Genomic DNA, 25,146 nt, shown 5'->3' with positions numbered 1-25,146 from the left:
CTGGTCATCCAAGGGCTCTGATGGAGATATACAAGGAGATTAATATTTTCATTGCATCCCATGGATCAAAGAGTAATTTCAACTTTCAGGTCTTATTTAAGAAACACATTTTGTAAGGTTATAGCTGCCATAGATAGTGATTCCTCTTATGGATCTGTGAAAAGTCAACTGAAAACCTAGAAAGGATTCACCATTCTAGATGCCTGATTAAGAACATCTGTGATTCGTGGGAGGTCAAAATGACAATATTAACCGGGGTTTGGAAGAAGTTAATTCCAACCCTAATGGATCACTTTGAGGGGTAGAAGACTTCAGTAGAGGTAGTCACTGCAGATGAGGTGAGAACAACTAAAGAACTAGAATTAGAAGTACAGACTGAAGGTGTGACTGAATTGTTGCAATCTCATGATAAAACTTGAACAGATAAGGAGTTGCTCCTTACAGATGAGCAAAGTGGTTTCCCGAGGCTCAAACCACTTTCTTTGCTTATCCGTAAGAAGCAACTCCTAGTGAAGATGCTGTGAACACCGTTGAAATGACAACAAAGGATCTATTATAGAGTACTACATAAACTTAGTTGATAAAGCAGCAGGGTTTGAAATGATTAACTCCAATCTGGAGAAAAGTTCTATTGTGGGTAAGAAGCTATCAAACAGCATTACAAGCTACAAATACATCTTTTATGAAAGGAAGAGTCTATCGATGCAGCTAACTTTACTGATGTCTTATTTCAAGAAACTGTCACAGCCCCAACCTTCAGCCACCACCACTCTGATCAGTCAGCAGTGATCAACATCAAGGTAAGCCCCTCAACCAGCAAAAAGAATACAACTTACTGAGGCTCAGATGATTATTAGCACTTTTTAGCAATGAAGTATTTTTAAATTAAGGTATACACATTGATTTTCAAGACATAATGTTATTGCACACTTAACAGACGATGGTACAATATAAACATAACTTTTACATGCACTGGGAAACCAAAAGATCTGTGTGACTTGCTTTACTGCAATATTTTCTTTATTGCAATGGTCTAGAACTGAACCTACAATATCTCCAAGAGAAGCCTGTATATCTAGGAGGGGAAGTATGGGTCATATAATAAGTCTAATTTTTGAGGGTTCCAGTTTCTCCACATGTTTGTCAACACTTGTTATTGTCTGTCCTTTTTATTTTAGTCATCCTAGTGGGTATGAAGTGATACCTCACTGTGGTTGTGACCTGCATTTCCCTGAGGACTAATAATGTTGAGTATCTCCTTATGTACTTATTACCATTTCTATTATATGTCTTCTCTGGGGGAAAAAAAAAAAAAGGTATTATATATTCAAATCCTTTACCTATTTTTAAATTTGGATATTTGTCTTTTTATTGTTGCACTGTAAGTGCTCCTTATACATTCTGGATACTAAACTGTAACCAGACACACGATCTGCAAAACATTTCCTCCCATTCTGTGGGTCCCTCCTTTTATTTTTATTTATTTTTAAAAACAGCATTCGGGCCGGGCGCGGTGGCTCAAGCCTGTAATCCCAGCACTTTGGGAGGCCGAGACGGGTGGATCATGAGGTCAGGAGTTCGAGACCATCCTGGCTAACACGGTGAAACCCCGTCTCTACTAAAAATACAAAAAACTAGCCGGGCGAGGTGGCGGGGCGAGGTGGCGGGCGCCTGTAGTCCCAGCTACTCGGGAGGCTGAGGCAGGAGAATGGCGTAAACCCAGGAGGCGGAGCTTGCAGTGAGCTGAGATCCGGCCACTGCACTCCAGCCCGGGTGACAGAGCGAGACTCCATCTCAAAAAAAATAAAATAAAAATAAAAAAATAAAAATAAAAACAGCATTCATTGATTTTTTTCCCTGAAAATGAAGCAGGTTTTGATAAAAACTTGCTGACACTTAACTGTGAATTTTCTGATTTCTCCTGGAAACCATACCTACTAACATGAATAGAAAAAAATCTTTGCATCCTCAGCAAAGGAGACAGAAAAAAAAATTCCCATAAATTCCATATTATGTGTAAGTATGGCTAAAGGCTACTGATAATAGTAAAATCTACATAGGAAGACATAAGTGTGTGACAGGGAATAACCAGAACAAAGGAAGCTTAATGTGAGAGCTGTACAAATTTTCAAACAACTAATCATTCCCAAACCGACAGGGCTTCATCCTTTATATGAACTATTCTTAAAATAATATAATAGAATCTTGCTTCGTGGTTTCAAGATAGAGGAATTTTTATATTACATAGGCAAAGAACTGGTTTTACAATCTCAGCAATTATTTCTACAATAAAACCTTCAAATTAAAAACAATCCCAAGTTTGACTTTCTAAGTATGTGAAATAACCTAGTCAAGAATACTGAAAATGGCATTTCATTCACCAAATATTTTTTTGAGCACCTTTTATACGTCAGGTACTATTACAGGTATTGGAAAAGAACAACGGACAAAATACACAAAAAAAATCCCCAGTGTCACAGAATTTACAGCCTGATGGAGCAAACAACACATGAAATAAAAAAGCAAAATATACATAGGAAGTTATTGTTATGGAGAGAAATAAAGTAGAAAAGGGGAAAGGCAGTATCAGTTAAAGTCTGTGATTTTAAATAGGATGGTGAAGTAGAGTTTCACCAAGAAGGTTACGTAAGCAAAGACCTGAAATACAAGGGAATAAAAAATCCAGGTATCCAGGGAAGAGCATTTCAGGTAGACTAAATGCAAAATCCTAAAATAGAGTCATGCTTGGCCTGAGTTATTAAGCAAGTAGATGTGGTTAGAGCAAAGAAGAGAACAGTAGAAGTAATAATTAGGACTGCATAATATAAGATCTCGAAGCCACCATAAGGACTTCAGTTTTGCTTTAGGTCAGATAGGGAGCCAACTAGAATGTTGATGAGAAAAGTGGCATGATTTAACTTATATTTCTAAGGATCACTTTGAATGCTGTATAGTTATAGGGCTGTACGAAGTGAAAGCAGGCAGACTGGTTAGAAAGCTAGCAAAATCAAGTATAAAGGGGGACAGGTCTTGCCAGAGATGCTGACAACTCGGATTCAGGGTGGTAATGCAGCAGGGTGGTGGTAAGCAGTAGTCAGATCTGGAGTATATTTTTAGGCACAAGCTATGAGGCCCAGAAGAAAATGAAAGAATGAATTCAACAAAGAAGCCCAATAATGGGTAGGACAGGTGGTAAACTGTCAAAAATAAGAAAAGAGATATGATAAAAAGAAAACAGGATACAAAAATAAGGGAAAACAGGAAGTACAAAAAAAATTAAGACAAAAGAATGAACCAAAGAAAGAAGGGGGGAAAAATGAAAGAAATTATTAGAGGTGGTAAGGAAATAGAAAGGCCTCCACAAATTGAGAAAATGCAAAAATATTATGGAAACATAAAACAAAATCATACAATAAACTTTTATTCATGCTTTAAAACCTTCCTCAGGCTTTACTAATGTTCCCAATTAAGATCAATTACTCCCTACTTTGTTCTACTTATACAGAACATAGTCCTTATACATAATTCTATATTAAGTTTTACATATTTATTTACTTGTATCTCTACTTCCACTAAGCTGCGAATTCCTTGAGTAAGACGTCATGTCTTTGTCTCATCATCCTTCATTTTCCAAAGTTTAGTGGAGGACTTGGTGTATATTAGGCACCCAATAAATATTTGGTGAGTTGAGTTTGTCCAAACACTATCAGCAAAGTTTTAGTATAAAACACCAAAACGTGTTAGAATTACAAATAAGACAGGTTATTAATTTCTTCTATGCATACTTCTGAATTGTTTGGTTTGTTATAATACGTTTTTTTTTTTTTTTTTCCTGAGACTGACTTTCCCTCCTGTCGCCCAGGCTGGAGTACAGTGGCGCGATCTCGGCTCACTGAAACCTCCTTCTCCAGGGTTCCAGGGATTCTCTTGCCTCAACCTCCCAAGTAGCTGGGATTACAGGCACCCACCACCAAGCCTGGCTAATTTTTGTATTTTTAGTAGAGACAGGGTTTCACCATGTTGGCCAGGCTGGTCTCAAACTCCTGACCTCAGGTGATCCACCCGCCTTGGCCTCCCAAAGTGTTGGGATTACAGACGTGAGCCACTGCGCCCAGCCAATAAGCATAATTTAAATCCACTTTCAGCATTATTTTTCTTAATTTAGTTAATGCAATAAACAAGACCAAGGAAAAGGCTCCCAGAAAAAAAAAAAAAAAATGTTCATGACTCAGTCTCTTTCATTCTGATTATATAAATATCTTTTGGCTAAGTATTCTATGGTATCAAAACTAGTTGGCCCACTTAAAATGTCTATGGACTTCCAACTCTCATTATGTAACAATCACAGCATGACTATAACTTTACTTACCCATGTATTTCAAGGGGAAATTTATACAGCAGTAACAAAACGACAGAGCAGATTTCTTGTTTTCAACCAGAATAAACTCAAAAATCATTTTATTAGCTATCATACCCTTCTTCATCAATTTCCTAATTCAAATAAATACACTGCTGTGATAAAAATCTCAAAGTATATTTATAAAGCAATACTGATTTATTTTCTAATTTTACAGCCCTCTATACCTGAAATTACGAGGAATGAATATAGTTTTGTATCTCGTAGGAATTCCAAAATCACTGTTATTAGTAACGTTTAAAATGTATTAATAGGCATTGAGCCAATACCAAAAAGTCACTGAAAATAAAAATCAATGGTTAATTTCAAAAGACTTTTACAAGCCAAAGTTCAGAGTGAATAAACACAGAACATTATAAAATAAAAAAGCCAAAATGAAAAACATATTGAGGAAAGAAGCTTAACAGGTTAGACATTTTTCTACAGCTGTATACTGTCAGATACCTTATTTCTACTTTTCCCCTTTTATAAATAATAAATTCATTATCTTTTAGTAGTTTTGTGAAAGTAATTCATTCACCTACTTTTCAATATATACAACTACTTTAACTTATCTTTTTCCCACTTATATTTATTTTATAAAATATACCTAGGGTTAATGTTATAAATCACTAGTATGTAACTGTGAAAGGCACAATTGGGAGAGAAAGGGATTGCTGTCCATATACGAAGGGTAAATGGTAGTAAGTAAAAATTCTACTGATTCATAGACATACACATTTAGTCTCTCGGAAATTTATCATCATATTTTCTATTATTTTAATTGCCTTTTCTGCAAGTGATAAAACTGTTGATCTTTCTTATGCATTTACAAAGTCAGAGAAACATTTTGCTATCAAATATATTCTCTTTAAAAAAAATTAAAAATACTTTTTTCTAAAGCCTTATCCCTAATAATTCACTAATAGTGAGTTAGAAATAGTATTTAGAATACGAATAATAAATCAGTAATTTATTATTACTAATATAGACGCTAGTAATTATTAGTTATTACTAATTATAATACAAATTACAAAAATACTATTTTTGTCATTACTACTTAGAAATTATTAGTAACTAAATACTAATAGTAATTAGTAATAACTGATAGTAATTTATTAGCTTCTATTCTTTCAAGTATGTCTCATGTTTTTTGTTTTCTGAACTGTAAGTGCCTTGAAAATTAATGTGTTTTTTTTTTTCTTTTTGGCCTTTAGGCCCCAAGAGTCACTGAATTGTTTCTGAATTAAATAAAGGACATGGTGCTTTTTTTCTTTTTCTTTTTTTTTTCTTGAGATGGAGTTTCGCTCTTGTTGCCCAGGCTGAAGTGCAATGGCGCGATCTTAGCTCACCACAACCTCCACCTCCCGGGTTCAAGCAATTCTCCTGCCTCAGCCTCCTGAGTAGCTGGGATTACAGGCATGTGCCACCATGCCCAGCTAATTTTGTATTTTTAGTAGAGACAGGGTTTCTCCATGTTGGTTAGGTTGGTCACGAACTCCCAACCTCAGGTGATCCACGCGCCTCGGCCTCCAAAGTGCTGGGATTACAGGCGTGAGCCACTGCGCCCGGCCAAAGGACATGGCTTTGAGTAAACTTACCTCTTCTCTTCTCTCTTCTGCAGAAGGAGTTTTAAGTTCTCGTGCTGTATCATCTTTCGGGTCAAAAAGATATATGTAATCTGAAGAGTAACTAACGAGAATCTCTTGACCATCTTCACTGTAACACAGAGATGTCACTCTGCAGGACTTATTATTAAGATGGGAAGGAATAAAACGGGCAACCATTCCAGTAGTCCCTCGACCTGCATAATTTCCTAAATAAGAAACAAGAAGTTATTTCAAATTAATGTTTTAAAGAAAAACATTTTTTAAAACTCTTAATCTGAATTATTACATATGTGACTTAAAGTAGCAACATAAATAAAAGCCATCACATTTATTTGTAGTAGAAGTTCTTTCTCTGTAGTCAGATTTTGTAACGAAACAAAAAAGAATATGGTATAAAGGTAACATCTCTACAAAAAAACTTCATGATTGTCTAGAATTCCAGATTACATACGCTTTGTTGAAATGAGTTAATCAAGGAAAATGATTTATAAATACAGTCACACGAAGTCATCTTCCAAAAGTTTGCCCCAAATTAAGATAGTAAAGTTTTACAAAAAACTGATACTTATTAGCATACTACATAAATTAGTATGCAATGTATGCAATATCCTTAAGATGATACAACTTTTACTTCTTAAAAAAATTTCTGATTGCCATGAAATTTGCCTGTTATATAGTACAGAGTTAAGAACGCTATTCCAATTTTAATTAACTCTGGTACTCAATGCAATATAATAGGTGCACAACTGGCACTTTGTGCCCTGGGGGCCCAGAAAAGCTAAATTCTAAGAATCCCACAAAGCTGTATAACCTTGCACAATGAAGTCTTATCATGCTCAAAATGTCAATTGTGTCCACCTGTTGAGAAACAATAATTAAGCCTATGATTTCATATTATATTACTACTGTTTCCCCTAAATGTACATATCCAAATAGACTGGACTCCTCGATTATTATTAGATATGTGACTTAATGTAGCAATATAAATAAAAGCTATCACAGTTTCAAAAAGAAAGATCTCATCTGGCATTCTCATCTCAATAATCTATGTACATCTTTACTGACATTGTTGGCTTCTTCCCAAGTCCACCTTTATTTTTAACAATATAAAATATGTGAATATATGAATGTGCATTCAGAGTGTGTGTGTGTGCGCGTGTGTGTGTGTGTAATCCTGGCCTTCCTTTACTGAAAAAATGTGAAAGGAAGTTGACTTCTAATTGGTTATTTTGGAAGTACTTTGATCCTACAGTGAGTGAAGGGAAAGAGCACTGGTTTATATTAGATTCAAATTCATTACTAAAGCACTTTAAGGTAATAGTAGCATTATTAATAGCACTTTAAGGTAAGCAGGAATAAACATATGCTACATATTAATACATACCCAAGTCACTATTCTGAACAGAATGTGACCTTTACAGATGTAGTTTAGTTACAGTGAGGTAACTAATCCAGGGCCCACCTCACCCTAACTGGATTAAGGGTGGGCCCAAATCCAATATGACTAGTGCCCTAAGAGGAAAATGTAAACGCAGACACACATGGGGAGAATGGCATGTAAAGAGAGTGGCAGAGATTAGAGTGACTCATCTATACCAAGAGGATGCCAAGGATTGGCAGCAACCACCACAAGCTAGGGGAGATCATGGAACAGAACCTCCAGTAGAAACCAATCATAAGACATCCTGATTTCAGACATTGAGCCTCCAGAAATTTAAGAGAATAAATTTCTGTTGCTTTAAGATACCCAGTTTGTGGTCATTTGTTATGGTAGTCCTGCCAAACTAATACATCAAATGTTACAACTTTTTAAAGTTAAACTGCATAAGTATCATCCCAAAGGGTTACAAACACTTGGTGAAATGTTATTTTTTTATAATAATCCATACTAAACAAATACCATTTTCTGAAATTTTATAACAAACAAGAAATTTCAAAACTGAAGATGTCATAAAGATTTACTCTTTGAACTGACAGTCCTATATTTTCTCTAATATTATCTTCTTACCTGTAGCTCTTGTGCCCAGCATTCGCCGATCATATATTCGTACTGAGCTATCAGAACAACCAACAGCAAAGTAATATGGTATTGGTGGGCAAATAGCAACAGACGTGGCAGCACGTCGACAGTTAATTAAAATATCCTACAAAACATAACATAATACCAATTACATACAGCTATACAGCAGAAGTGAAATTATATTTACAACATTTTCTCATTAGTAATTAGAATAACCATTCTCAGAACTCCTAATTCAGTCAAGAATGACAATGAGCGGAAAAACAATATGGCTTTCTTTTAACTTTTTTTTCAGATTTCTACTAGAAATTATTTCTAATACATTCAGCCTATGTAAAATCAAAATAAATATACTCAATCAATATTTCTAAGAAAGATACTCTTTTCTTTATAGTTGGCCATGCAACTCCAAAATTGATAAGATTTCTACCACAATATTGTATACTTTCCTTATAAACCAATCAAAATAATTAAAAATATGAAAATACTAAAGTTAATTAAAATACGGATTTTAAAAATGATCAGTATTTGAGCAATTAAATACATTCTAAAAAGGAAAAAATAAAAATTAATTTCAAATATAAGACTGAAAATACTGACTAATTATACTAGATCAGCACCAGCTACAAAAAGATGGTAATAATCCAAGAAACTCGTATTTATGTGACCACAATTAAAACTCTTTCCAAACTAGCTACATTTCATACAATGTTATAATACAATTCGAATTATTTCTCAGAAATGCCTGTTAAATATTCCCATACTCATGAATAATGAACATCTTTAGAAATGTAAAAAATTCAAAATTACCTATATAATGTATCACTAAGTCATTAGTACCATTAGAAATGCCTGCTATTATTGGTCCACTTGACAGTAAAGACGGAGTTATAACCTACCTATGACAAATCTCTCATACTGTCTATGATAACTATTGATTATTTATATAGTATTCATATTTTTTTCTCTTTTTGAGACATTTTCTTGCTCTGTTGCCCAGGCTTACAGCGGTGTTATCACAACTCACTGTAACCTCAGACTCTTGAGGTCAAATGATCCTCCTGTCTCAGCCTCTCAAGTGGCTAGGACTACAGGTGCATACCACCATACTGGGCTAATTTTTTAAAATTTTTTTTGTACAAATAGGGTCTCACTATGTTGCCCAGGCTTATTCATAATATTTTAAATGTAACCATTGCTATTAAAATATAGTAAAAAATTAACTTTTACATTGTATACTTTTTTTTACTTATAAAACCTTTCTCCTTAACCAGCTCAAAAATAAAGTACACATATAAATACAAACCCTGCAAAAGACAGGTCTTACTATAATGTTATTACTTATCTCTGTAGAATAATTAGAAAATGTAAGAGCTAGTACCCCAAACATATATCCTGAAGGTACTCTGTTGATTCCATACTGTTTTCTCTAATGACTCTCACTGCTCATTCTTCTCAGTAATTTTTTTTTTTTTTTTTGAGATGGAGCCTTGCTCTGTCGCCAGGTTGGGAGTGCAGTGCAACCTCCGCCTCCCAGGTTCAAGAGATTCTCCTGCCTCAGCCTCCTGAGTAGCTAGGATTACAGGCATGTGCCACCACGCCCAGCTAATTTATTTTGTATTTTTAGTAGAGACGGGGTTTCTCCATGTTGGTCAGGCTGGTCTCGAACTCCTAACCTCAGGTGATCTGCCCGCCTCAGCCTCCCAAAGTGCTGGGATTACAGGTGTGAGCCACAGCGCCCGGTCCCCAGTAATGTTTTTAAGTCAATTTAACCTTATACTTTATTCAACTACTAATTTTAGAACATTACTCTTCTTACATAGAATTCATTAACCAAATGCCTTTCATAATTCTAAGTTTTTAGTAGGTAAGCATTACTCTAGTTACCAGTTTTTCTTTATACTCTCTGCTTCATTTCACTTTTATACGTAAAGGAAAAGTTTTACTAAGGAAAGAGTACTTTCACGTCTTATCAGACTTGTTTTTGTATTTTCCTGGGGTTTTTGTTTAAAGCACAACTGAATCTTACTACATTGAAACACTAAAACAGCTTAAGAGAGTTTGCAATAAAAAAATTTAGTACCCACCACTTACTCTAAGGAACAGGTATATCAAACACCCCTAATCACCTGATATTTAAACTTATTTCTGAGTTTAGTTCAATGTTTCCCTATTTGCATATGTGTGTATATACAAATACATAACAAAAAAACTGATTAAACTGTATGTTTAAAGGTTTTTTGGTTTTGTTTTGTTTGAGATGGAGTCTCGCACTGTCACCCGAGCTGAAGTGCAGTGGTGTGATCTCGGCTCACGGCAACCTCCGCCTCCCAGGATCAAGGAATTCTCCTTCCTCAGCCTCCCGAGTAGCTGGGATTACAGGCACCTGTCACCACACCCGGCTAATTTTTTGTATTTTTAGTAGAGACGGAGTTTCACTATGTTGACCAGGCTGATCTCGAACTCCTGACCTTGTGATCCACCTGCCTCAGCCTTCCAAAGTGCTGGGATTATAGGCTTGAGCCACCACACCCAGCCTAAAGGTTTTTCAATTTCTACTTTTTGTTTGCTTTTATTTCTCTGTTTCAAATATATAAAATAATCTTTTCACCCTAAAGCATGTTAACCAGTTGGTAACTGGTTTAGTTAGCAAGCACTTAACCTGATTAATAGTAATTTCTTTTTTTTTTTTTTTGTAACTTTCAGTAAAAATATTTTTTGAATAGTACTTTCTTATTTCATTTCCTACTTCAAAATGATCCAAGGAAAAACTACTGTGCTCTAAATAATGTATGTCAGGAAAAACCACTTGGAATTACTTGTATGGGGTCAAAAGACTGAATGATTTCTCAGGCCTTTATAAGTTTAAAATAGTATTAAAAGTCAAACATGGTGGCTCATGCCTAGGAGTTTGACACCACCAGCCTGGGCAACATGGCAAGACCTCATATCTACTACAAATCAAAAGAAATTAGTTGGGCATAGTGGCACATACCCGTAGTCCCAGCTACTCAGAAGGCTAAGGCAGGAAGATTACTTGAGCCCAGAAAATTGAGGTTGCAGTAAGCTAGGATTTCACCACTGCACTCTGGCCTGACATGACAGACTGAGACCTTGTCTCAAACAACACATTAATTAATTTAATTAAATAGTATTAAAGCATAAAAAACTGACAGTAGAGATATTATCTTTAGGAAAGTGAGCTAAATTTGAACAAACATGTTGATAGCATGGTATCTTATTACTTCTTTTTTAAAAAGATAACATGTAATTACAGTTTAAAAGGAGAAAAAAAGACAATAAACTACCACAAGCTTTTATAACTGCTATTTAGTTAGTCGAAGTTGTTTCCATGAGTAAATGAGACATATTGATATAAATTCTTCAGGTTTTTATAATATTAGAGAGTACATACTGAACAATTATTTGAATTTTCATAAATGTATTTTAAATGTACAATTAAAATATAAGTTCCCCAACTTCAATATTAACATTTTACATTTTTCAATTTCTAATTATAAAAAATATGCTTATTAAATATTTTAGCAAAACAAAAATTTAAAAATTCACCCATAATCTTACCATCCACATAACTTACTGTCCAATTTTAATTATAACCTTAATTTTTTCTGCCTCATTTGTATAAAAATTTAATTCTTACATCTTTACAATCTTCTTTTGTGCAGCTAGTTTTGATGCGTGTATCAAACCACCTAACAGTTCCATCTTCACCACAAGAGAGAAAAGTGTAAGGGTCATTGGGTACAGTCATAATCTGAAGATGAAAAGAAAAGTGCAGATAATCATACTGAACATTTAAACAGATGGTTCTGAAAAATATTCCTACTATTTCATAAAATGATTAAGGTAAAGGTTACAAAAACCATGCATTTTGGTTATTCATGACTTACCCATACTATGATTCAGAATGGTACAATATAGATAGAAATAGATAAGAAGTAACTGTTAAATTAATATGATTCAGGACTTTGAAGATTAGCATTAACTTAACTTCAGATAAAAAGTTATTTGAAGTTATAAACTTCTAACAACCAGGGAAGAATGATTCTCCCCTAGGTAGCTTGTTCAAACTATTCAAAGCTTAATTTTTATGTTTTATCTATGTGAATTTATAACTGTATAATAAATAGGTAAGCAAATTTTCTTCTCTGGTAATGTTTAAGAAAACTGTGGGATGCTGAAATGATTTAAGTGCATAACTCACCTCTCAGAAAAATTTTAATTGTGGTAATGGTTACACAACATGAATATACTTAATGTCAACGAAATGTACTCTCAAAACAATAGTTTAAATGTCAAACTTTATACGTATTTTACTATAATAATCTTTTTTAAAGAAGTACAATATTTTAGATATGCCTGTATCCACTTCTAATTTAGCAGTGACAGTACTGTAAGTTGAGGCTCTCTATAAACCCTGCCTCAGTAAGTTCCTCTCTCCCTATGTCCCAAAGACCCAGTACTGGTCTGTAGCCTGTTAGGAAGTGAGTGGCAAAGCAGGTAGTGAGCAGCAGGTGAGCGAGCATTACCACCTCAGCTCCACCTCCTTAGGATCAGCGATGGCATTAGATTCTCATAGGAGCGTGGACCCTATGGTGAAGTGTTTCTCAAAGGTTGTGCACTCCTTATGAGAAGCTAATGCCTGGTGATCTGAGGTAGAACAGTTTTAAACCCAAAACCACCTCCACTCCACGTCCATGGAAAAACTGTCTCCTGTGAAACAGTTCCTGGTGCCTCCGCTATAATGGTTTTGTGTATACAATATTCCTATGTTTGAAACACTGTGTATATGAAAGGTGTTCAAACTCAGCCATCAAGGAACTACAAATTACCACCACAAAGATATACAACTATACCATACCAGAATGGCCAAAATGAAAGAGACTTACAACATCAACTGTTGATGAGGATGTGGAGTAATGGAATACATTGCTGACAGGAGTATCAAATGGAACAATCGCAATGGAAAACTATGTATCAATATCTATTAAAGCTGATCATATGCTTCCCCTATAACCCAGCAATTCCACTAAAAATAAATGCCTGCATGGGGCACGTAAAAACATGCACTAGAATGTTCATAGCAGCACTACTGATATTAGCCAAATACTTGAAACAACCCAAATATCCAACAGTAAACTAGGATTTAATTGTTATCTATTCCTAAAATAAAGTACTAAATCATCAGTAATAATGAACAAATCATTACTACTCCCAGCAACGTAAATGAATCTCACAAACCTTCTGTGTGAAAAAAGCCAGACACAAAAAGAGAAGGCACAGTATGATTCCAATTTTTATAAAATCGTAAAAAAGCCCAAACTAACCTGTACTTTTAAGAGCCTAGAAAGTGGTAAACCCTTTGAGGGGACACACAGGACTTATTGGGGCTGTTTCTTGTTCTAGATGCTGAGTTCACATGTATTTTACCTTGTGAAAATTAACCAAGTTGCACAAATATACGATGCCAGCACTTTTCGGTAGGTGTTTTATACTTTTAAAAAATTTACTTGGAAAACCTTTGTCTTAAAAGGTTTACTATTATTGTGGTAAGCAGAATAATGGTAGCCCAAAGATATCTACATCCTATTTGTTAGAACCTATGAATACTTTACCTTAGATTGCAAAAGGGATTTTCTAGATGTGATTAATTAAGGATTGTGACCATAAGGAGATTGTCCTAAATTATCCACAGAGGCCCAATATAATTACAAGGGTCTTACCAAGCAAAACAAGGCAGGAGAGTCAGAGTCAGAGAAGGAGATAAGATGATGGAAAAAGTCAGAGAGAAAAAGAGATCTGAAAATGCTATGTTGCTGGGTTTGAAGATGGAGGAAGGGGACTTGCTCCAAGGAATGCAAGTAGCCTCCAGAAACTGGAAAAGGCAAGACCAGAAGAAATATACACCTGCCAACACTTCGATTTTAGCCTAGTACACCTTATTTCAGACTTCTGACTTCCAGAACAGTAAGATAATAAATTTGTTACTTTAAGCCATGCCCCCATATATATATATATATATATATATATATATATATTTATTTATATATATACACACACACATATACTACATACACATATACAAGACATGGTTTGGTTGTGATCCCACCCAAATCTTATCTTGAATTGCCACATGTTGTGGGAGGGACCCGGTGGGAGGTAATAACTGAATCATGGGGGCAGGTCTTTCCCATGCTGTTTTGGTGATGGTAAGTCTCACAAGATCTGATGGTTTTTAAAATGGGAGTTTCCCCACACAAGTTCTCTTGTCTGCTCTCAAGTGAGACACACCTTCCACCTTCCAACATGATTGTGAGGCCTCCCAGGCACGCAGAACTGTAAGTCCAATAAACTTTCTTTTGTAAACTGCCCAGTCTCGGGTATGCCTTTATTAGCAGCATGAAAACGAACTAATACAATATACAACTTTTAATTTACCGAACTACAATACATCAATGTCCTTTGCTTCAATTGAACCAATTTTGCAACGAACACAGAATAACAAGATTTATACCCTGCAAAAAATATATAAAAAGTATATTCAACCTAAATAAGTACACATTTCAAGGAAAATGAGAATTTTTACTCATTTCATATTTGTGAAAATGTAACTAGTATTCCATCTAATCAAGTCAGCAGTGTTAATTTACTTATGAAACTATTTAATCAGTAAGAAATATTTATGTAATTTATTGACTTAGCTTTGATGACTTTATTAAGTAAAATGGTCACTTTTGCTTTGTATACTATTGTCTACAAATGAAATTATTGGAAGCATATATTTCCAAGGATATTTATTTTTAAAAACTAGAATACTGAACTTGTTAATCAAATTAATTAATGAACTATGAGCTATATGTACTCACACTGCTATTATAAAATTAAATTATTAAAACACACATCTATTTCTTATAGTTAATGCCCTTATAAGTTACGTTCAGAAATCTGAATCATTTAGGAAGCTTTCCTCACAATTTAACCTTCCTCAAGAAGGTGAGGAAAGTATAAGAATGTTACAGAAGAAACACTTCTGCAATGGCTGAGTAAGACCTCTGAAAATATACTTTTTCATAAAAGCACTGAGAACACTACAAAATTTCAAAATCAACTTTTTTAGAACTGTGAAAATTAACCAAGGGATTAGAACAATCCAAGAAACATTTATTCAAGACAAATAACTGAATCTCAAAGAACAGTGTGCTTTGAGCCACTTTAACTTGTGATATTTTCCCTAAGTCAATGGCAGCCTTGCAACTATGGTAGTTGTAAAAAACAGTAACTTCGCAGCCACTGAAAGTCACAAAACAAGTCTGGAACTCACCCAAATGCCCTATCCTCAAAGACTTATCACAATTTAATCTGTCCTTAAGTTCCCTGGAAAAGCTGCCTTTTAAGGGCTTACATGAATTTGACCATATTCAACCCTATCCTGAGGATGTTTGTCAAAAATAATCAACAGCAATGATTTAACATCACAGTTGCTTGAGGCAGTAATACTAGGTGACGCAAACAAGAAGATGACCAGAAAAAATTAAAAGTAAAAAACAAGAATTAGACATTAATAGCAGAATTTGAAAAGTAACAAAATATTTCTGGGAATTTATAAATTATGCATATGTATAAGGATGTGCACATGTCAAAGAAGGACCCAAGAAGGCCCTACTATAACATCCCTGGATGACCTTGAGGCTCTGAACAAGCAAGAAGCGAAAGCTAAGGCAGAGTTGTAAATTTCCAGGGCACCTGAAGGCAACCCAAACACACAGACCCCTTTGGCAAAGACTGGCAGGCTTACTGGTTCAAGGCATTTAAAGAAATCTCTATCTAATCCTTAGGTGATGACTAAGCTAATCAAGCACAGACTACAGTGCCTACACCTGAAAAGGAATACAGATTTAACAGAATTAGTCTAGGAAAATCACTAAACAAACAGCAATGAAAACAACAAACAGCAACAAGGTTTTTCCATTTATTCCATGCTCACGGATTGAAGAATCAGTATCATTAAAATGATCATTCAGCCCAATACAACCCACAGATTCAATGCTATTCCTATCAAACTACTAACATTGTTTTTCACAGAATTAGAAAAAACTATTCTAAAATTCACATGGAACCAAAAAAGAGCCTGAATAGCCAAAACAATCTTAAGCAAAAAGCACAAAGCCAGAGGTATCACATTACTTGACTTCAAACCATACTTTAAGGCTATAGTAACCAAAACAGCATAGTACTGGTACAAAAACAGACAAACAGACAGACCAATGAAACAGAATAGAGAACCCAGAAATAAAGCCACACACCTACAGTCATCTGATCTTCAACAAAGTTGACAAAAATAAGCAATGGGGAAAGGACTCCCTATTAAATAAATGGTGTTGGGATCATCGGCCAGCCATATGTGGAAGAATGAAACTAGACCTCTGTACATTTCACCATATATAAAAATTAACTCAAGATGGATTCCAGATTTAAATGTAAGACCTCAAACTATAAGAATCCTAAAAGAAAATACAGGAAACACCATTCTAGACATTGGCTTTGAGAAAGAAATTATGACTAGGTCCTTAAAAGCCATTGTAACAAAAACAAAAATTGACAAGTGGGACCTAATTAAACTAAAAAGTTCTGCACAGCAAAAGAAACTATCAACAAAGTAAACCGACAACCTAAAGAATGAAAGAAAATATTTGCAAACTATGCACTCGACAAAGGTCTAATATCCAGAATCTACAAAGAACTTAAAAAATTTCAGGCCTGTAATCCCAGCACTTTGGGACACTGAGGTGGACGGATCATGAGGTCAGGAGATAGAGACTATCCTGGTTGACATGGTGAAATCACATCTCTACTAAAAATACAAAACATTAGCTGGGCGTGGTTGCACACGCCTATAGTCCCAACTACTCGGGAGGCTGAGGCAGGAGAATCGTTTGAACGCGGGAAGCGGAGGTTGCAGTGAGCCGAGCCGAAATCGCACCACTGCACTCCAGCCTGACGATGAAGCGAGACTCCGTCTCAGAAAAAAAAAAAAAGAACTTAAAAAATTAAACAAGCAAAATCCAAATAAGCCCCTTAATAAATGAGCAAAATAAACAGACACTTCGCCAAAGACATACAAGGAGTCAACAAACACAAAACAAAATGTTCCACATCCACTAATCTCAGAGAAATGCAAATCAAAAACACAATGAGATACCATCTCATATGAGTGAGAATGGCTATTATTAAAAAGTCAAGAAACAAAAGTTGCTGGTGAGGCTGCAGAGAAAAAGGAATACTTATATACACTTGGTGGGAAGGTAAATTAGTTCAGCCACTATGGAAAACAATTTGGAGATTTCTCAAAGAACTTAGAATGACCATTCAACCCAGCAATCCCAATCCTGGGTATATATCCAAAAGAAAACAAACTGTTCTACCAAAAAGATACATGCAACCACATGTTCATCTCAGCACTATTCACAATAGCAAAGACATGGAATCAACCTATGTACCTATCAATGGTGGACTGAATGAAGCAAATGTGGTACATACACATAGAACACTATGCAGTCACACTAAAGAATGAAATCATGTCCTTTGCAGCAACTAAGATCCTAAGCAAATTAACACAGGAAAAGAAAATCAAATACAACACATTCTCACTTATAAGTAGGAGCTACACATTGGGTACCTGTGGACATAAAGATGGCAACAACAGAAACTGTGAACTAGTAGAGTGGGGAGGGAGAAAGGGAAGGAAGGGGTGAAACACTAACTACTGGGTACTATGCTCAGTTCCTGGGTAATGAGATCATTTGTACCCCAAACCTCAGCATCATGCAATATACCTAGGAAACAAACCTGCACATGTACCCCTCGAATCTAAAATAAAAGTTGAGGGAAAAGATGAATCCATAAAGCAAGAAAAAAGCTACTGGGCAAACTGGTTATCTACATGCAAAATAATGAAGTTGGGTCCTTACCCTATATATGCAAAAATTAATTCAAAATGGATTAAAGATCTAAACATACAAACTGAAAGTATAAAACTCCTAGAAGAAAACACGGGGGAGGCCAGGAGCGGTGGCTCCTGCCTTATAAGCCCAGCACTTCGGAGGCGGAGATGGGCAGATTGCCTGAGCTCAGGAGTTCGAGACCAGACTGGGCAACACGGTGAAACCCCATCTCTACTAAAATACAAAAAATTAGCTGGGCGTGGTGGCAGCACCTGTAATCCCAGCTACTCAGGAGGCTGAGGCAGGAGAATTGCTTGAACCTGGGAGGCGGTTGCAGTGAGCTGAGATTGTACCACTGCACTCCAGGTAACAGAGCGAGACTCCGTCTCAAAAAAAAAGAAAAGAAAACATGGGGGAGAAGCTTCATGACATCGGATTTCACAATGATTTATGAGATATAACAACAAAATTACGGTTAACAAAGCAGTAACAGACAAGTGGAACTACATCAAACTTAACACGGTAAAAAGGTAATCTATGGAATGGGTGAAAATATTTGTGAACCACGTATCTGACAAAGGGTTAATATTCAGAATATATAAAGAATCCTATATTAACAACAAAAAATAATGCAGTTAAAAAATAAGCAAAGGAGATTTCTCCAAAGAAGATACACAGATGGCCAAGAAGCATATGAAAAGAACCTCAACTTCACTAATCTTTGGGGAAATAAAACTCTCAACCATAGTAAGATAAAACTTCAAGTCCACTGGAATGCCCACTAAAAAAAAAATAGTTAAGTGTTGGCAAGGAAACAGAGAAACTGGCACCCTGCACACAGCTGGTAGGCATGTAAAATAGTGGAGCTGCTATGGAAAACAGCATGGCAGGTCTTCAAAAATTTAAAAATGGAATTACCATATGATCCAGCAATCTTTGCTTCTGGGTATAGATCCCAAAAAAAAACTGGAAATGGGATCTTGAAGAGATATTTGCACACTCATGTTCACTGCAGCATTATTCACAATAGCCAAGGAATAGAAGCAACCTAAATATCCACCACTAGATGAATTTAATTATTTATTTATTTTTGAGATGGAGTCTCACTCTGTCGCCCAGCTGGAGTACAGTGGCGTGATCTCAGCTCACTGCAACCTCTGCCTCCTGTGTTCAAGTGATTCTCCTGCCTCAGCCTCCCAAGTAACTGGGACTACAGGCATGTGCCACCACACCCAGCTAATTTTTGCATTTTTAGTAGAGACAGGGTTTTACCATGTTGGCCAGGATGGTCTCAATCTCTTGACCTCATGATCTGCCCTCCTCAGCCTCCCAAAGTGCTGGGATTATGGGTATGAGCCATCACGCCCGACCTATTTATTTATTTTGAGACAGAGTCTCGCTCTGTCACCCAGGCTGGAGTGCAATGGCATGATCTCGGCTCACTGCATCCTCCACCTCTTGGTTTCAAGTGATTCTCCTGCCTCAGCCTCCCGAGTAGCTAGGACTACAGGCACCTGCCACCACGCCTGGCTAATTTTTGTAGTTTCAACAGAGGTGGGGTTTCGTCATGTTGTCCAGGCTGGTCTTGAACTCCTAACCTCAAGTGATCTGCCCACCTTGGCCTCCCAAGGTGCTGGGATCACAGGCATGAGCCACAGCACCCAGCCTAGATAAATGAATATAGAAAATGTGATATATACATACAATGGAATCTTCCCCTGCCTTAAAAAGGAAATAAATTCTGACATATGCTACAATATGATCATGCTAAGTGAAATAAGTCAGACATCAAAAGTCAAATACTGCATAATTACAACTATATGAGGTATCTAAAATAGTCAAGTTCTTAGAAACAGAAAGTAGAATAATGGTTGCCAGAGACTAGGATAAGGAAGAAAGGGGGACTGTTAATAGATGCAGAGTACCAGTTTTGAAAAAAAAATTCTATGCTGATTCAAGTTTGTATATGTATTTGGCAAAAATCATCTTGGGTAAATGGGTCTATCATGTTAAAATGGCCTGTCTTTTGTTTGTGTGCTGTTTTGGATTTTGATTTAATTTTCTAAAAAATAAATTATGTTAACATAGAAAATTTCATATGGGGTAAAAAAAAAAAAAGTTGACTCAAGTCATACTGTAACAAAAGTCAAATCCAGATAGATGACAGATCTAAATGCTAAAGACAAAGCAATGAAATTAAAGTAGAAGAATATCTTCATAACTCTGGGATAGGAAAAGATTTCTTAACCAGGATAAAAAAGGCACTAATCATAAAGGAGCAGACAAATATACCAGACAACATTAAACACTTTTTTCTTCATCAAAAGACACCATTTTAGGCTGAAATCCCAGCACTTTAGGAGGCAGAGGCAGGAGGATCGCTTGAGCCCAGGAGTTCTAGACAAGCCTGGGTAAGATGGTAAGGCCCCATCTCTACAAAAAATTTTTAAAAACTTACCCAGGTGCAGTAGTGCATGCCTGTAGTCCCAGCTATTTGGGAGGCAAGACGATTCCTTGAACCCAGGAGTTTGAGGCAGCTGGGTGCTATAATCATGCCACTGCCCTCCAGCCTGGGTGACAAAGTGAGACCGCATCTCTCAAAACAAACAAAACCCTTCACCATTAGGAGAGTGAAAATACAACCACAGAATAGGAAAAGATAGGCTCATATGCAGAAGATATTAAAAAAAAAAAAACTCCTATAATAACAAGACAGACAACCCAACAGAAAAAAATAGGCAAGAGATTTGACTACACATTTCATAAGAGTACATCCAAATAACCAACAAACATACAAAGAGATGCTCAGCCTCAGCAGTATCAGAACAGAAAGGCAAATGGAAACCAATTAAGATGATACTATACATCCACCAAAGTAGAGCTGAAAATACCAACTGCTGGCAAAAATGAGAAGCAACAGGACCTCTTACATGCTGTTGGTGGGAATGTAAGTTGTTACTACACTTTGGAAAACTATTTGGCATTATCTCTAAAATAACCAAACATATATTCTATGACCTAGCAATTTTACCACTAAGTATACACCCAAACAAATGTGTGCATTTGTGTACTGAAAGACATGTAAAAGAATGTTCTCCAAACTTCCATCAGCATAGAACAGATAAATCAATTGTGGTATATTCATATAATGGAATACTATACAGCAATAAAATGGACAAATTATAGTTGCAAGAAACATGCATGAATTTCAAAAAAGAGTTAAGATTTTGCTCAGCAAAAGAAGCCAGATACAAAAACAACAACAAAGACACAAAAAGCCATAAAGTATGCTTCCATTTATATAATGTTCAAAAACAGAAAAACAGGGGTATTACAAAAAACAGAAAACTCCAGAGTGTTAGGACTCAGGATAAAAGGAGCTTTGGGATACTTAATGTGCCAGGTGGTAGTTACATGAATAGACTTGCTTTGTGATAATTCACTAAGCCATATACTTAGGATTTATGTACTTTTTCTATATGTTCTGTACTTCAGTTTAAAAATTTTTAAATAGTGAATGGAATAAGGTCTAATAAGCAGGTCTGAAATGGCTAATCAGAATTTCCCCAGACTACAAAAAAATGGAGAGAATAATGAAGTAGTAAACCAAAGACCTACTGACTGAAAATTTCTTACATTTTTCAAGATGCCAATTGCTCACATCAAGAACATCAACAAATCCCAAGTATAAAAAATAAAAAACAATCCACATCAAGACACACTGTTGTGACATAAAATTTAAAAAAAAAAACGGCAAAGAAAAACAAAATTAAAAGTAGTCGAGGAAAAGAAAGAGGTTACCTACAGAGGAACCATAATTAGACTGATGTCTGACTTTGTAACTTCAACAATGGAAGTCAGAATATAATGGAGTATCATCTGAAATAGAATAACTAACAAATGAAGTCCATACCCAGCAAAACTACCTTTGAAGAACTGGCATTAAAAAAAAAAAAAAAGACATTTTTCACAAAGGAAAGAAAAGGAAGAAAGGAAAGAATGAATGAAGGAAAGAAAAGGAAACTGAAATTGTTTTCTATCAACAAACTCTCATATTAAAAAAAAAAACTGCGGGCCGGCACAGTGGTTCACGCCTGTAATCCCAGCACTCTGAGAGGCCGAGGCGGGCAGATCACCTGAGGTCGGGAGTTTGAGACTAGCCTGGCCAACATGGAGAAACCCCATTTCTCCTAAAAAAAAAAAAAAAATACAAAATTAGCCAGGAGTGGCGGTATGCGCCTGCAATCCCAGCTACTCAGAAGGCTGACAGGAGAATTACTTGAATCTGGGAGGCAGAGGTTCCAGTGAGCCAAGATCATGCCACCGCACTTCAACCTGGGCAACAAGAACGAAACTCGGTCTCAAAAAAAAACAAAAAAAACAAAAAAAACAAAGAAAAGAAAAACTGCTAAAGGATGATGTGCCTTCAGTACAAAAGAATACCACATAGAAAATGTGTGATGAGAAGGAAAGGTAAGCCAAAGGTATTAGTAAATATGCAGGTAAATCTAAATAAACAACAAACACCAACAGTAAACCAATAATATCTAATTCATGAGAGAAAACAGAATATAACTAAATCCTGAACAATATAATCATATAAAACTGAACAAGGTATGTTCCAAGTTCCTTTATTCAGGTGAAGGGCAGAAATATTTACTGATGTTTGGCTTTGTTCAATATTCTTGTGAAAGTAGCTGGGGTAACCTCTGGAATAACAAAAATGAATGTCTATCTTACAAGCAAGAAACAGAAACACAATGGACAAAAAGTAAAATACTCAAGTAACTCGAAAGGTAGACGTTATTTCTGTTTTTTATTTTTGAGACAAATTCTCACTCTGTCGCCCAGGTTGGAGTACAGTGGCACAGTCTTGGCTCACTGCAACCTCTGTCTCCTGGGTTGTTCAAGCAATTCTCGAGCCTCAGCCTCCCAAGTAGCTGGGATTACAGGCGTGCACCACCATGCCCAGCTGATTTTTGTACTTTTAGTAGAGACAGGGTTTCACCAAATTGGCCGGGCTGGTCTCAAATTCCTGGCCTCAAGGGATTGGCACCTCAGCCTCCCGAAGTGCTCAGATTACAGGTGTGAACCACCAAATCTGGCCTCAAAAGGTGGACTTTTAAAAGGAGAGGAAGGTTATTAAAGATTGGAAACTTTTTTAAAAAAGTAGAAAACATAAAATAGGGGATAAAAACAAATCCAAATGTATCAGTACTCACAATAAACATAAATTCATAAATCTCCAGTAAAATCCCAAAACTATGAGACTGGAAAGGAAAATAAAATCTAGCCATATACTACTCATATAAGTACAAACAAAAACATGAGGACATAAAAGAACTGGAATTCAAATGATGGAAAACATACACCAGTTTAACACAAAAAAAAGGGAAACCTATCAATAATTTAACACAAAAAATGACATGCAAGTATTTCAAAAGAGCACTCTGGAGGCTGGTACAGTGGCTCACAGCTATAACCTTGGCACTGTGAGAGGCCCAGGTGGAAGGACTGTATGAGCTCAGGAGTTAGAGACCAGCCCTGGCAACATAGCAAAACCCTGTCTCAACAACAACAACAACAACAACAAAATTAAATTAGTTGGGCATGGGGGCACATGCCTATAGTCCCAGCTACTCAAGAGGCTGAGGTGAGAAGATTGCTTGAGCCTGGGAGTTTGAAGCTGCAGAGAGTCATGGTCATGCTACTGCACTCCAATGTGAGTAACAGTGTGACCTTGTATCATAAATAAAAGAGCACTCAGTTGTGCAAGCATTTTTTCTGAACCAAATAAAGCACTATAATTGAGTCTTAAATTTATTCCACCTTATTTAATTCAGCTCAGGTCTTAAGCTCATTAATATCCTTTAGGAATCTGATTCTTTTGTCTACCATACTAGAGTCCCTTCTATCATACAAAAATTTGATAAGCTACTTTACACAAGCGAGTGATTGTTTAAAAGGGTAAAGCCTAGTACAGAGTCATGCAGCACAGTAACAGAGGTATCTTTAAAGATAAACATCTGTTTGCTTACAGCATGGTTGCTCAAGCAATTACAAACCCATCTTAGAGTACTATTACTTGCATCTCAAGACACATTTTCTCAAATGCTCTGCTGACACCTAGATGTTGTCAATAATTTATATGCAACAAATGTGCATACACACACATCTCTACATGTACACACAGGCATCTACACATGCATGAACACTTAATCAAAAATATATACACTTACATATATATCATATAATCATAATAATACCATACCTCATAAGTAGTTCCATAATGGCACGTAAATTGGCATTGTCTGTTGGTTTCTGCATCTTGCTCAACATTGGTATAAAATATTACTCCATCTCCAGAGCAGGATACAATCTGTTTATCATTTGTGCAAGGTAAGAACTTTGCACTAAATATGTTTGCTCGGTGCCCTGAACGAATTGTTGTCAAAACCTAAAACACATAGAGAAAGCAGTTAATGGCAACTTATTATTTCCTAGAAATATTCCTTTTTAATATAATCATAGCCAGTAATATATTCTCATTAACATTATCATCTTAGTGAAAGATTATCACTAGACTGCAAGCTATTATAATTTTTAAAAAATCAGAATCCCATATATTTCTTTTGTTCCTGTGAGATGTGATTAAGATGGAGTACCATCAACAGGAATAGTGTCATGAAAATAAAACATGCATATTTCCACTTATTTAGTTTATCTGACTCACTCATAAAATCTCAGTAAATAACAAAGAACTACTTTGACTGACTTTTGAAATTTACTGTATGCTAAATGATTAAGTTATTCCCTTTCACGATGACAAAACAATAAACTGAATTTTAATGATTTTCATAAAATCAAAGTAATGAAACGGTACAGATAAGACACAGCAGAAGTTCCTACTTGGTTTTTTGTCCTTGTGATAGTTTGCTGAGAATGATGGTTTCCAGCTTCATCCATGTCCCTACAAAGGACATAAACTCAGCCCTTTTTATGGCTGCAGAGTATTCCATGGTGTGGATGTGCCACATTTTCTTAATTCAGTCTATCACTGATGGACATTTGGGTTGGTTCCAAGTCTTTGCTATTGTGAATAGTGCCGCAATAAACATACATGTGCATGTGTCTTTATAGCAGCATGATTTATAATCC

At 35.9% G+C, this 25,146-nt stretch overlaps 1 protein-coding gene across 4 annotated transcripts in view; it reads right to left on the bottom strand.

Moving 5' to 3' along the window:
* Window positions 1-25,146, bottom strand: part of DCAF6 (DDB1 and CUL4 associated factor 6) — a 142,999-nt gene that overhangs the window by 74,227 nt on the left and 43,626 nt on the right. For all 4 annotated transcript variants that reach the window (XM_011933405.1, XM_011933404.1, XM_011933406.1 and 1 more), the window contains 4 exons: window positions 24,260-24,445; window positions 11,688-11,801; window positions 8,015-8,150; window positions 5,998-6,212 (listed from right to left, as the gene is read on the bottom strand). In XM_011933405.1, the coding sequence (XP_011788795.1) occupies window positions 5,998-6,212; window positions 8,015-8,150; window positions 11,688-11,801; window positions 24,260-24,445 (651 nt within the window). The remainder of the gene's footprint in view (window positions 1-5,997; window positions 6,213-8,014; window positions 8,151-11,687; window positions 11,802-24,259; window positions 24,446-25,146) is intronic.

The sequence above is a fragment of the Colobus angolensis genome, unplaced genomic scaffold (genome assembly GCF_000951035.1).
Source record: "Colobus angolensis palliatus isolate OR3802 unplaced genomic scaffold, Cang.pa_1.0 Scaffold126, whole genome shotgun sequence".
Taxonomy (NCBI): Eukaryota; Metazoa; Chordata; class Mammalia; order Primates; family Cercopithecidae; genus Colobus; species Colobus angolensis.
Note: the sequence above shows the minus strand (reverse complement) of the source record. Positions and strands in the feature narration are given on the sequence as shown.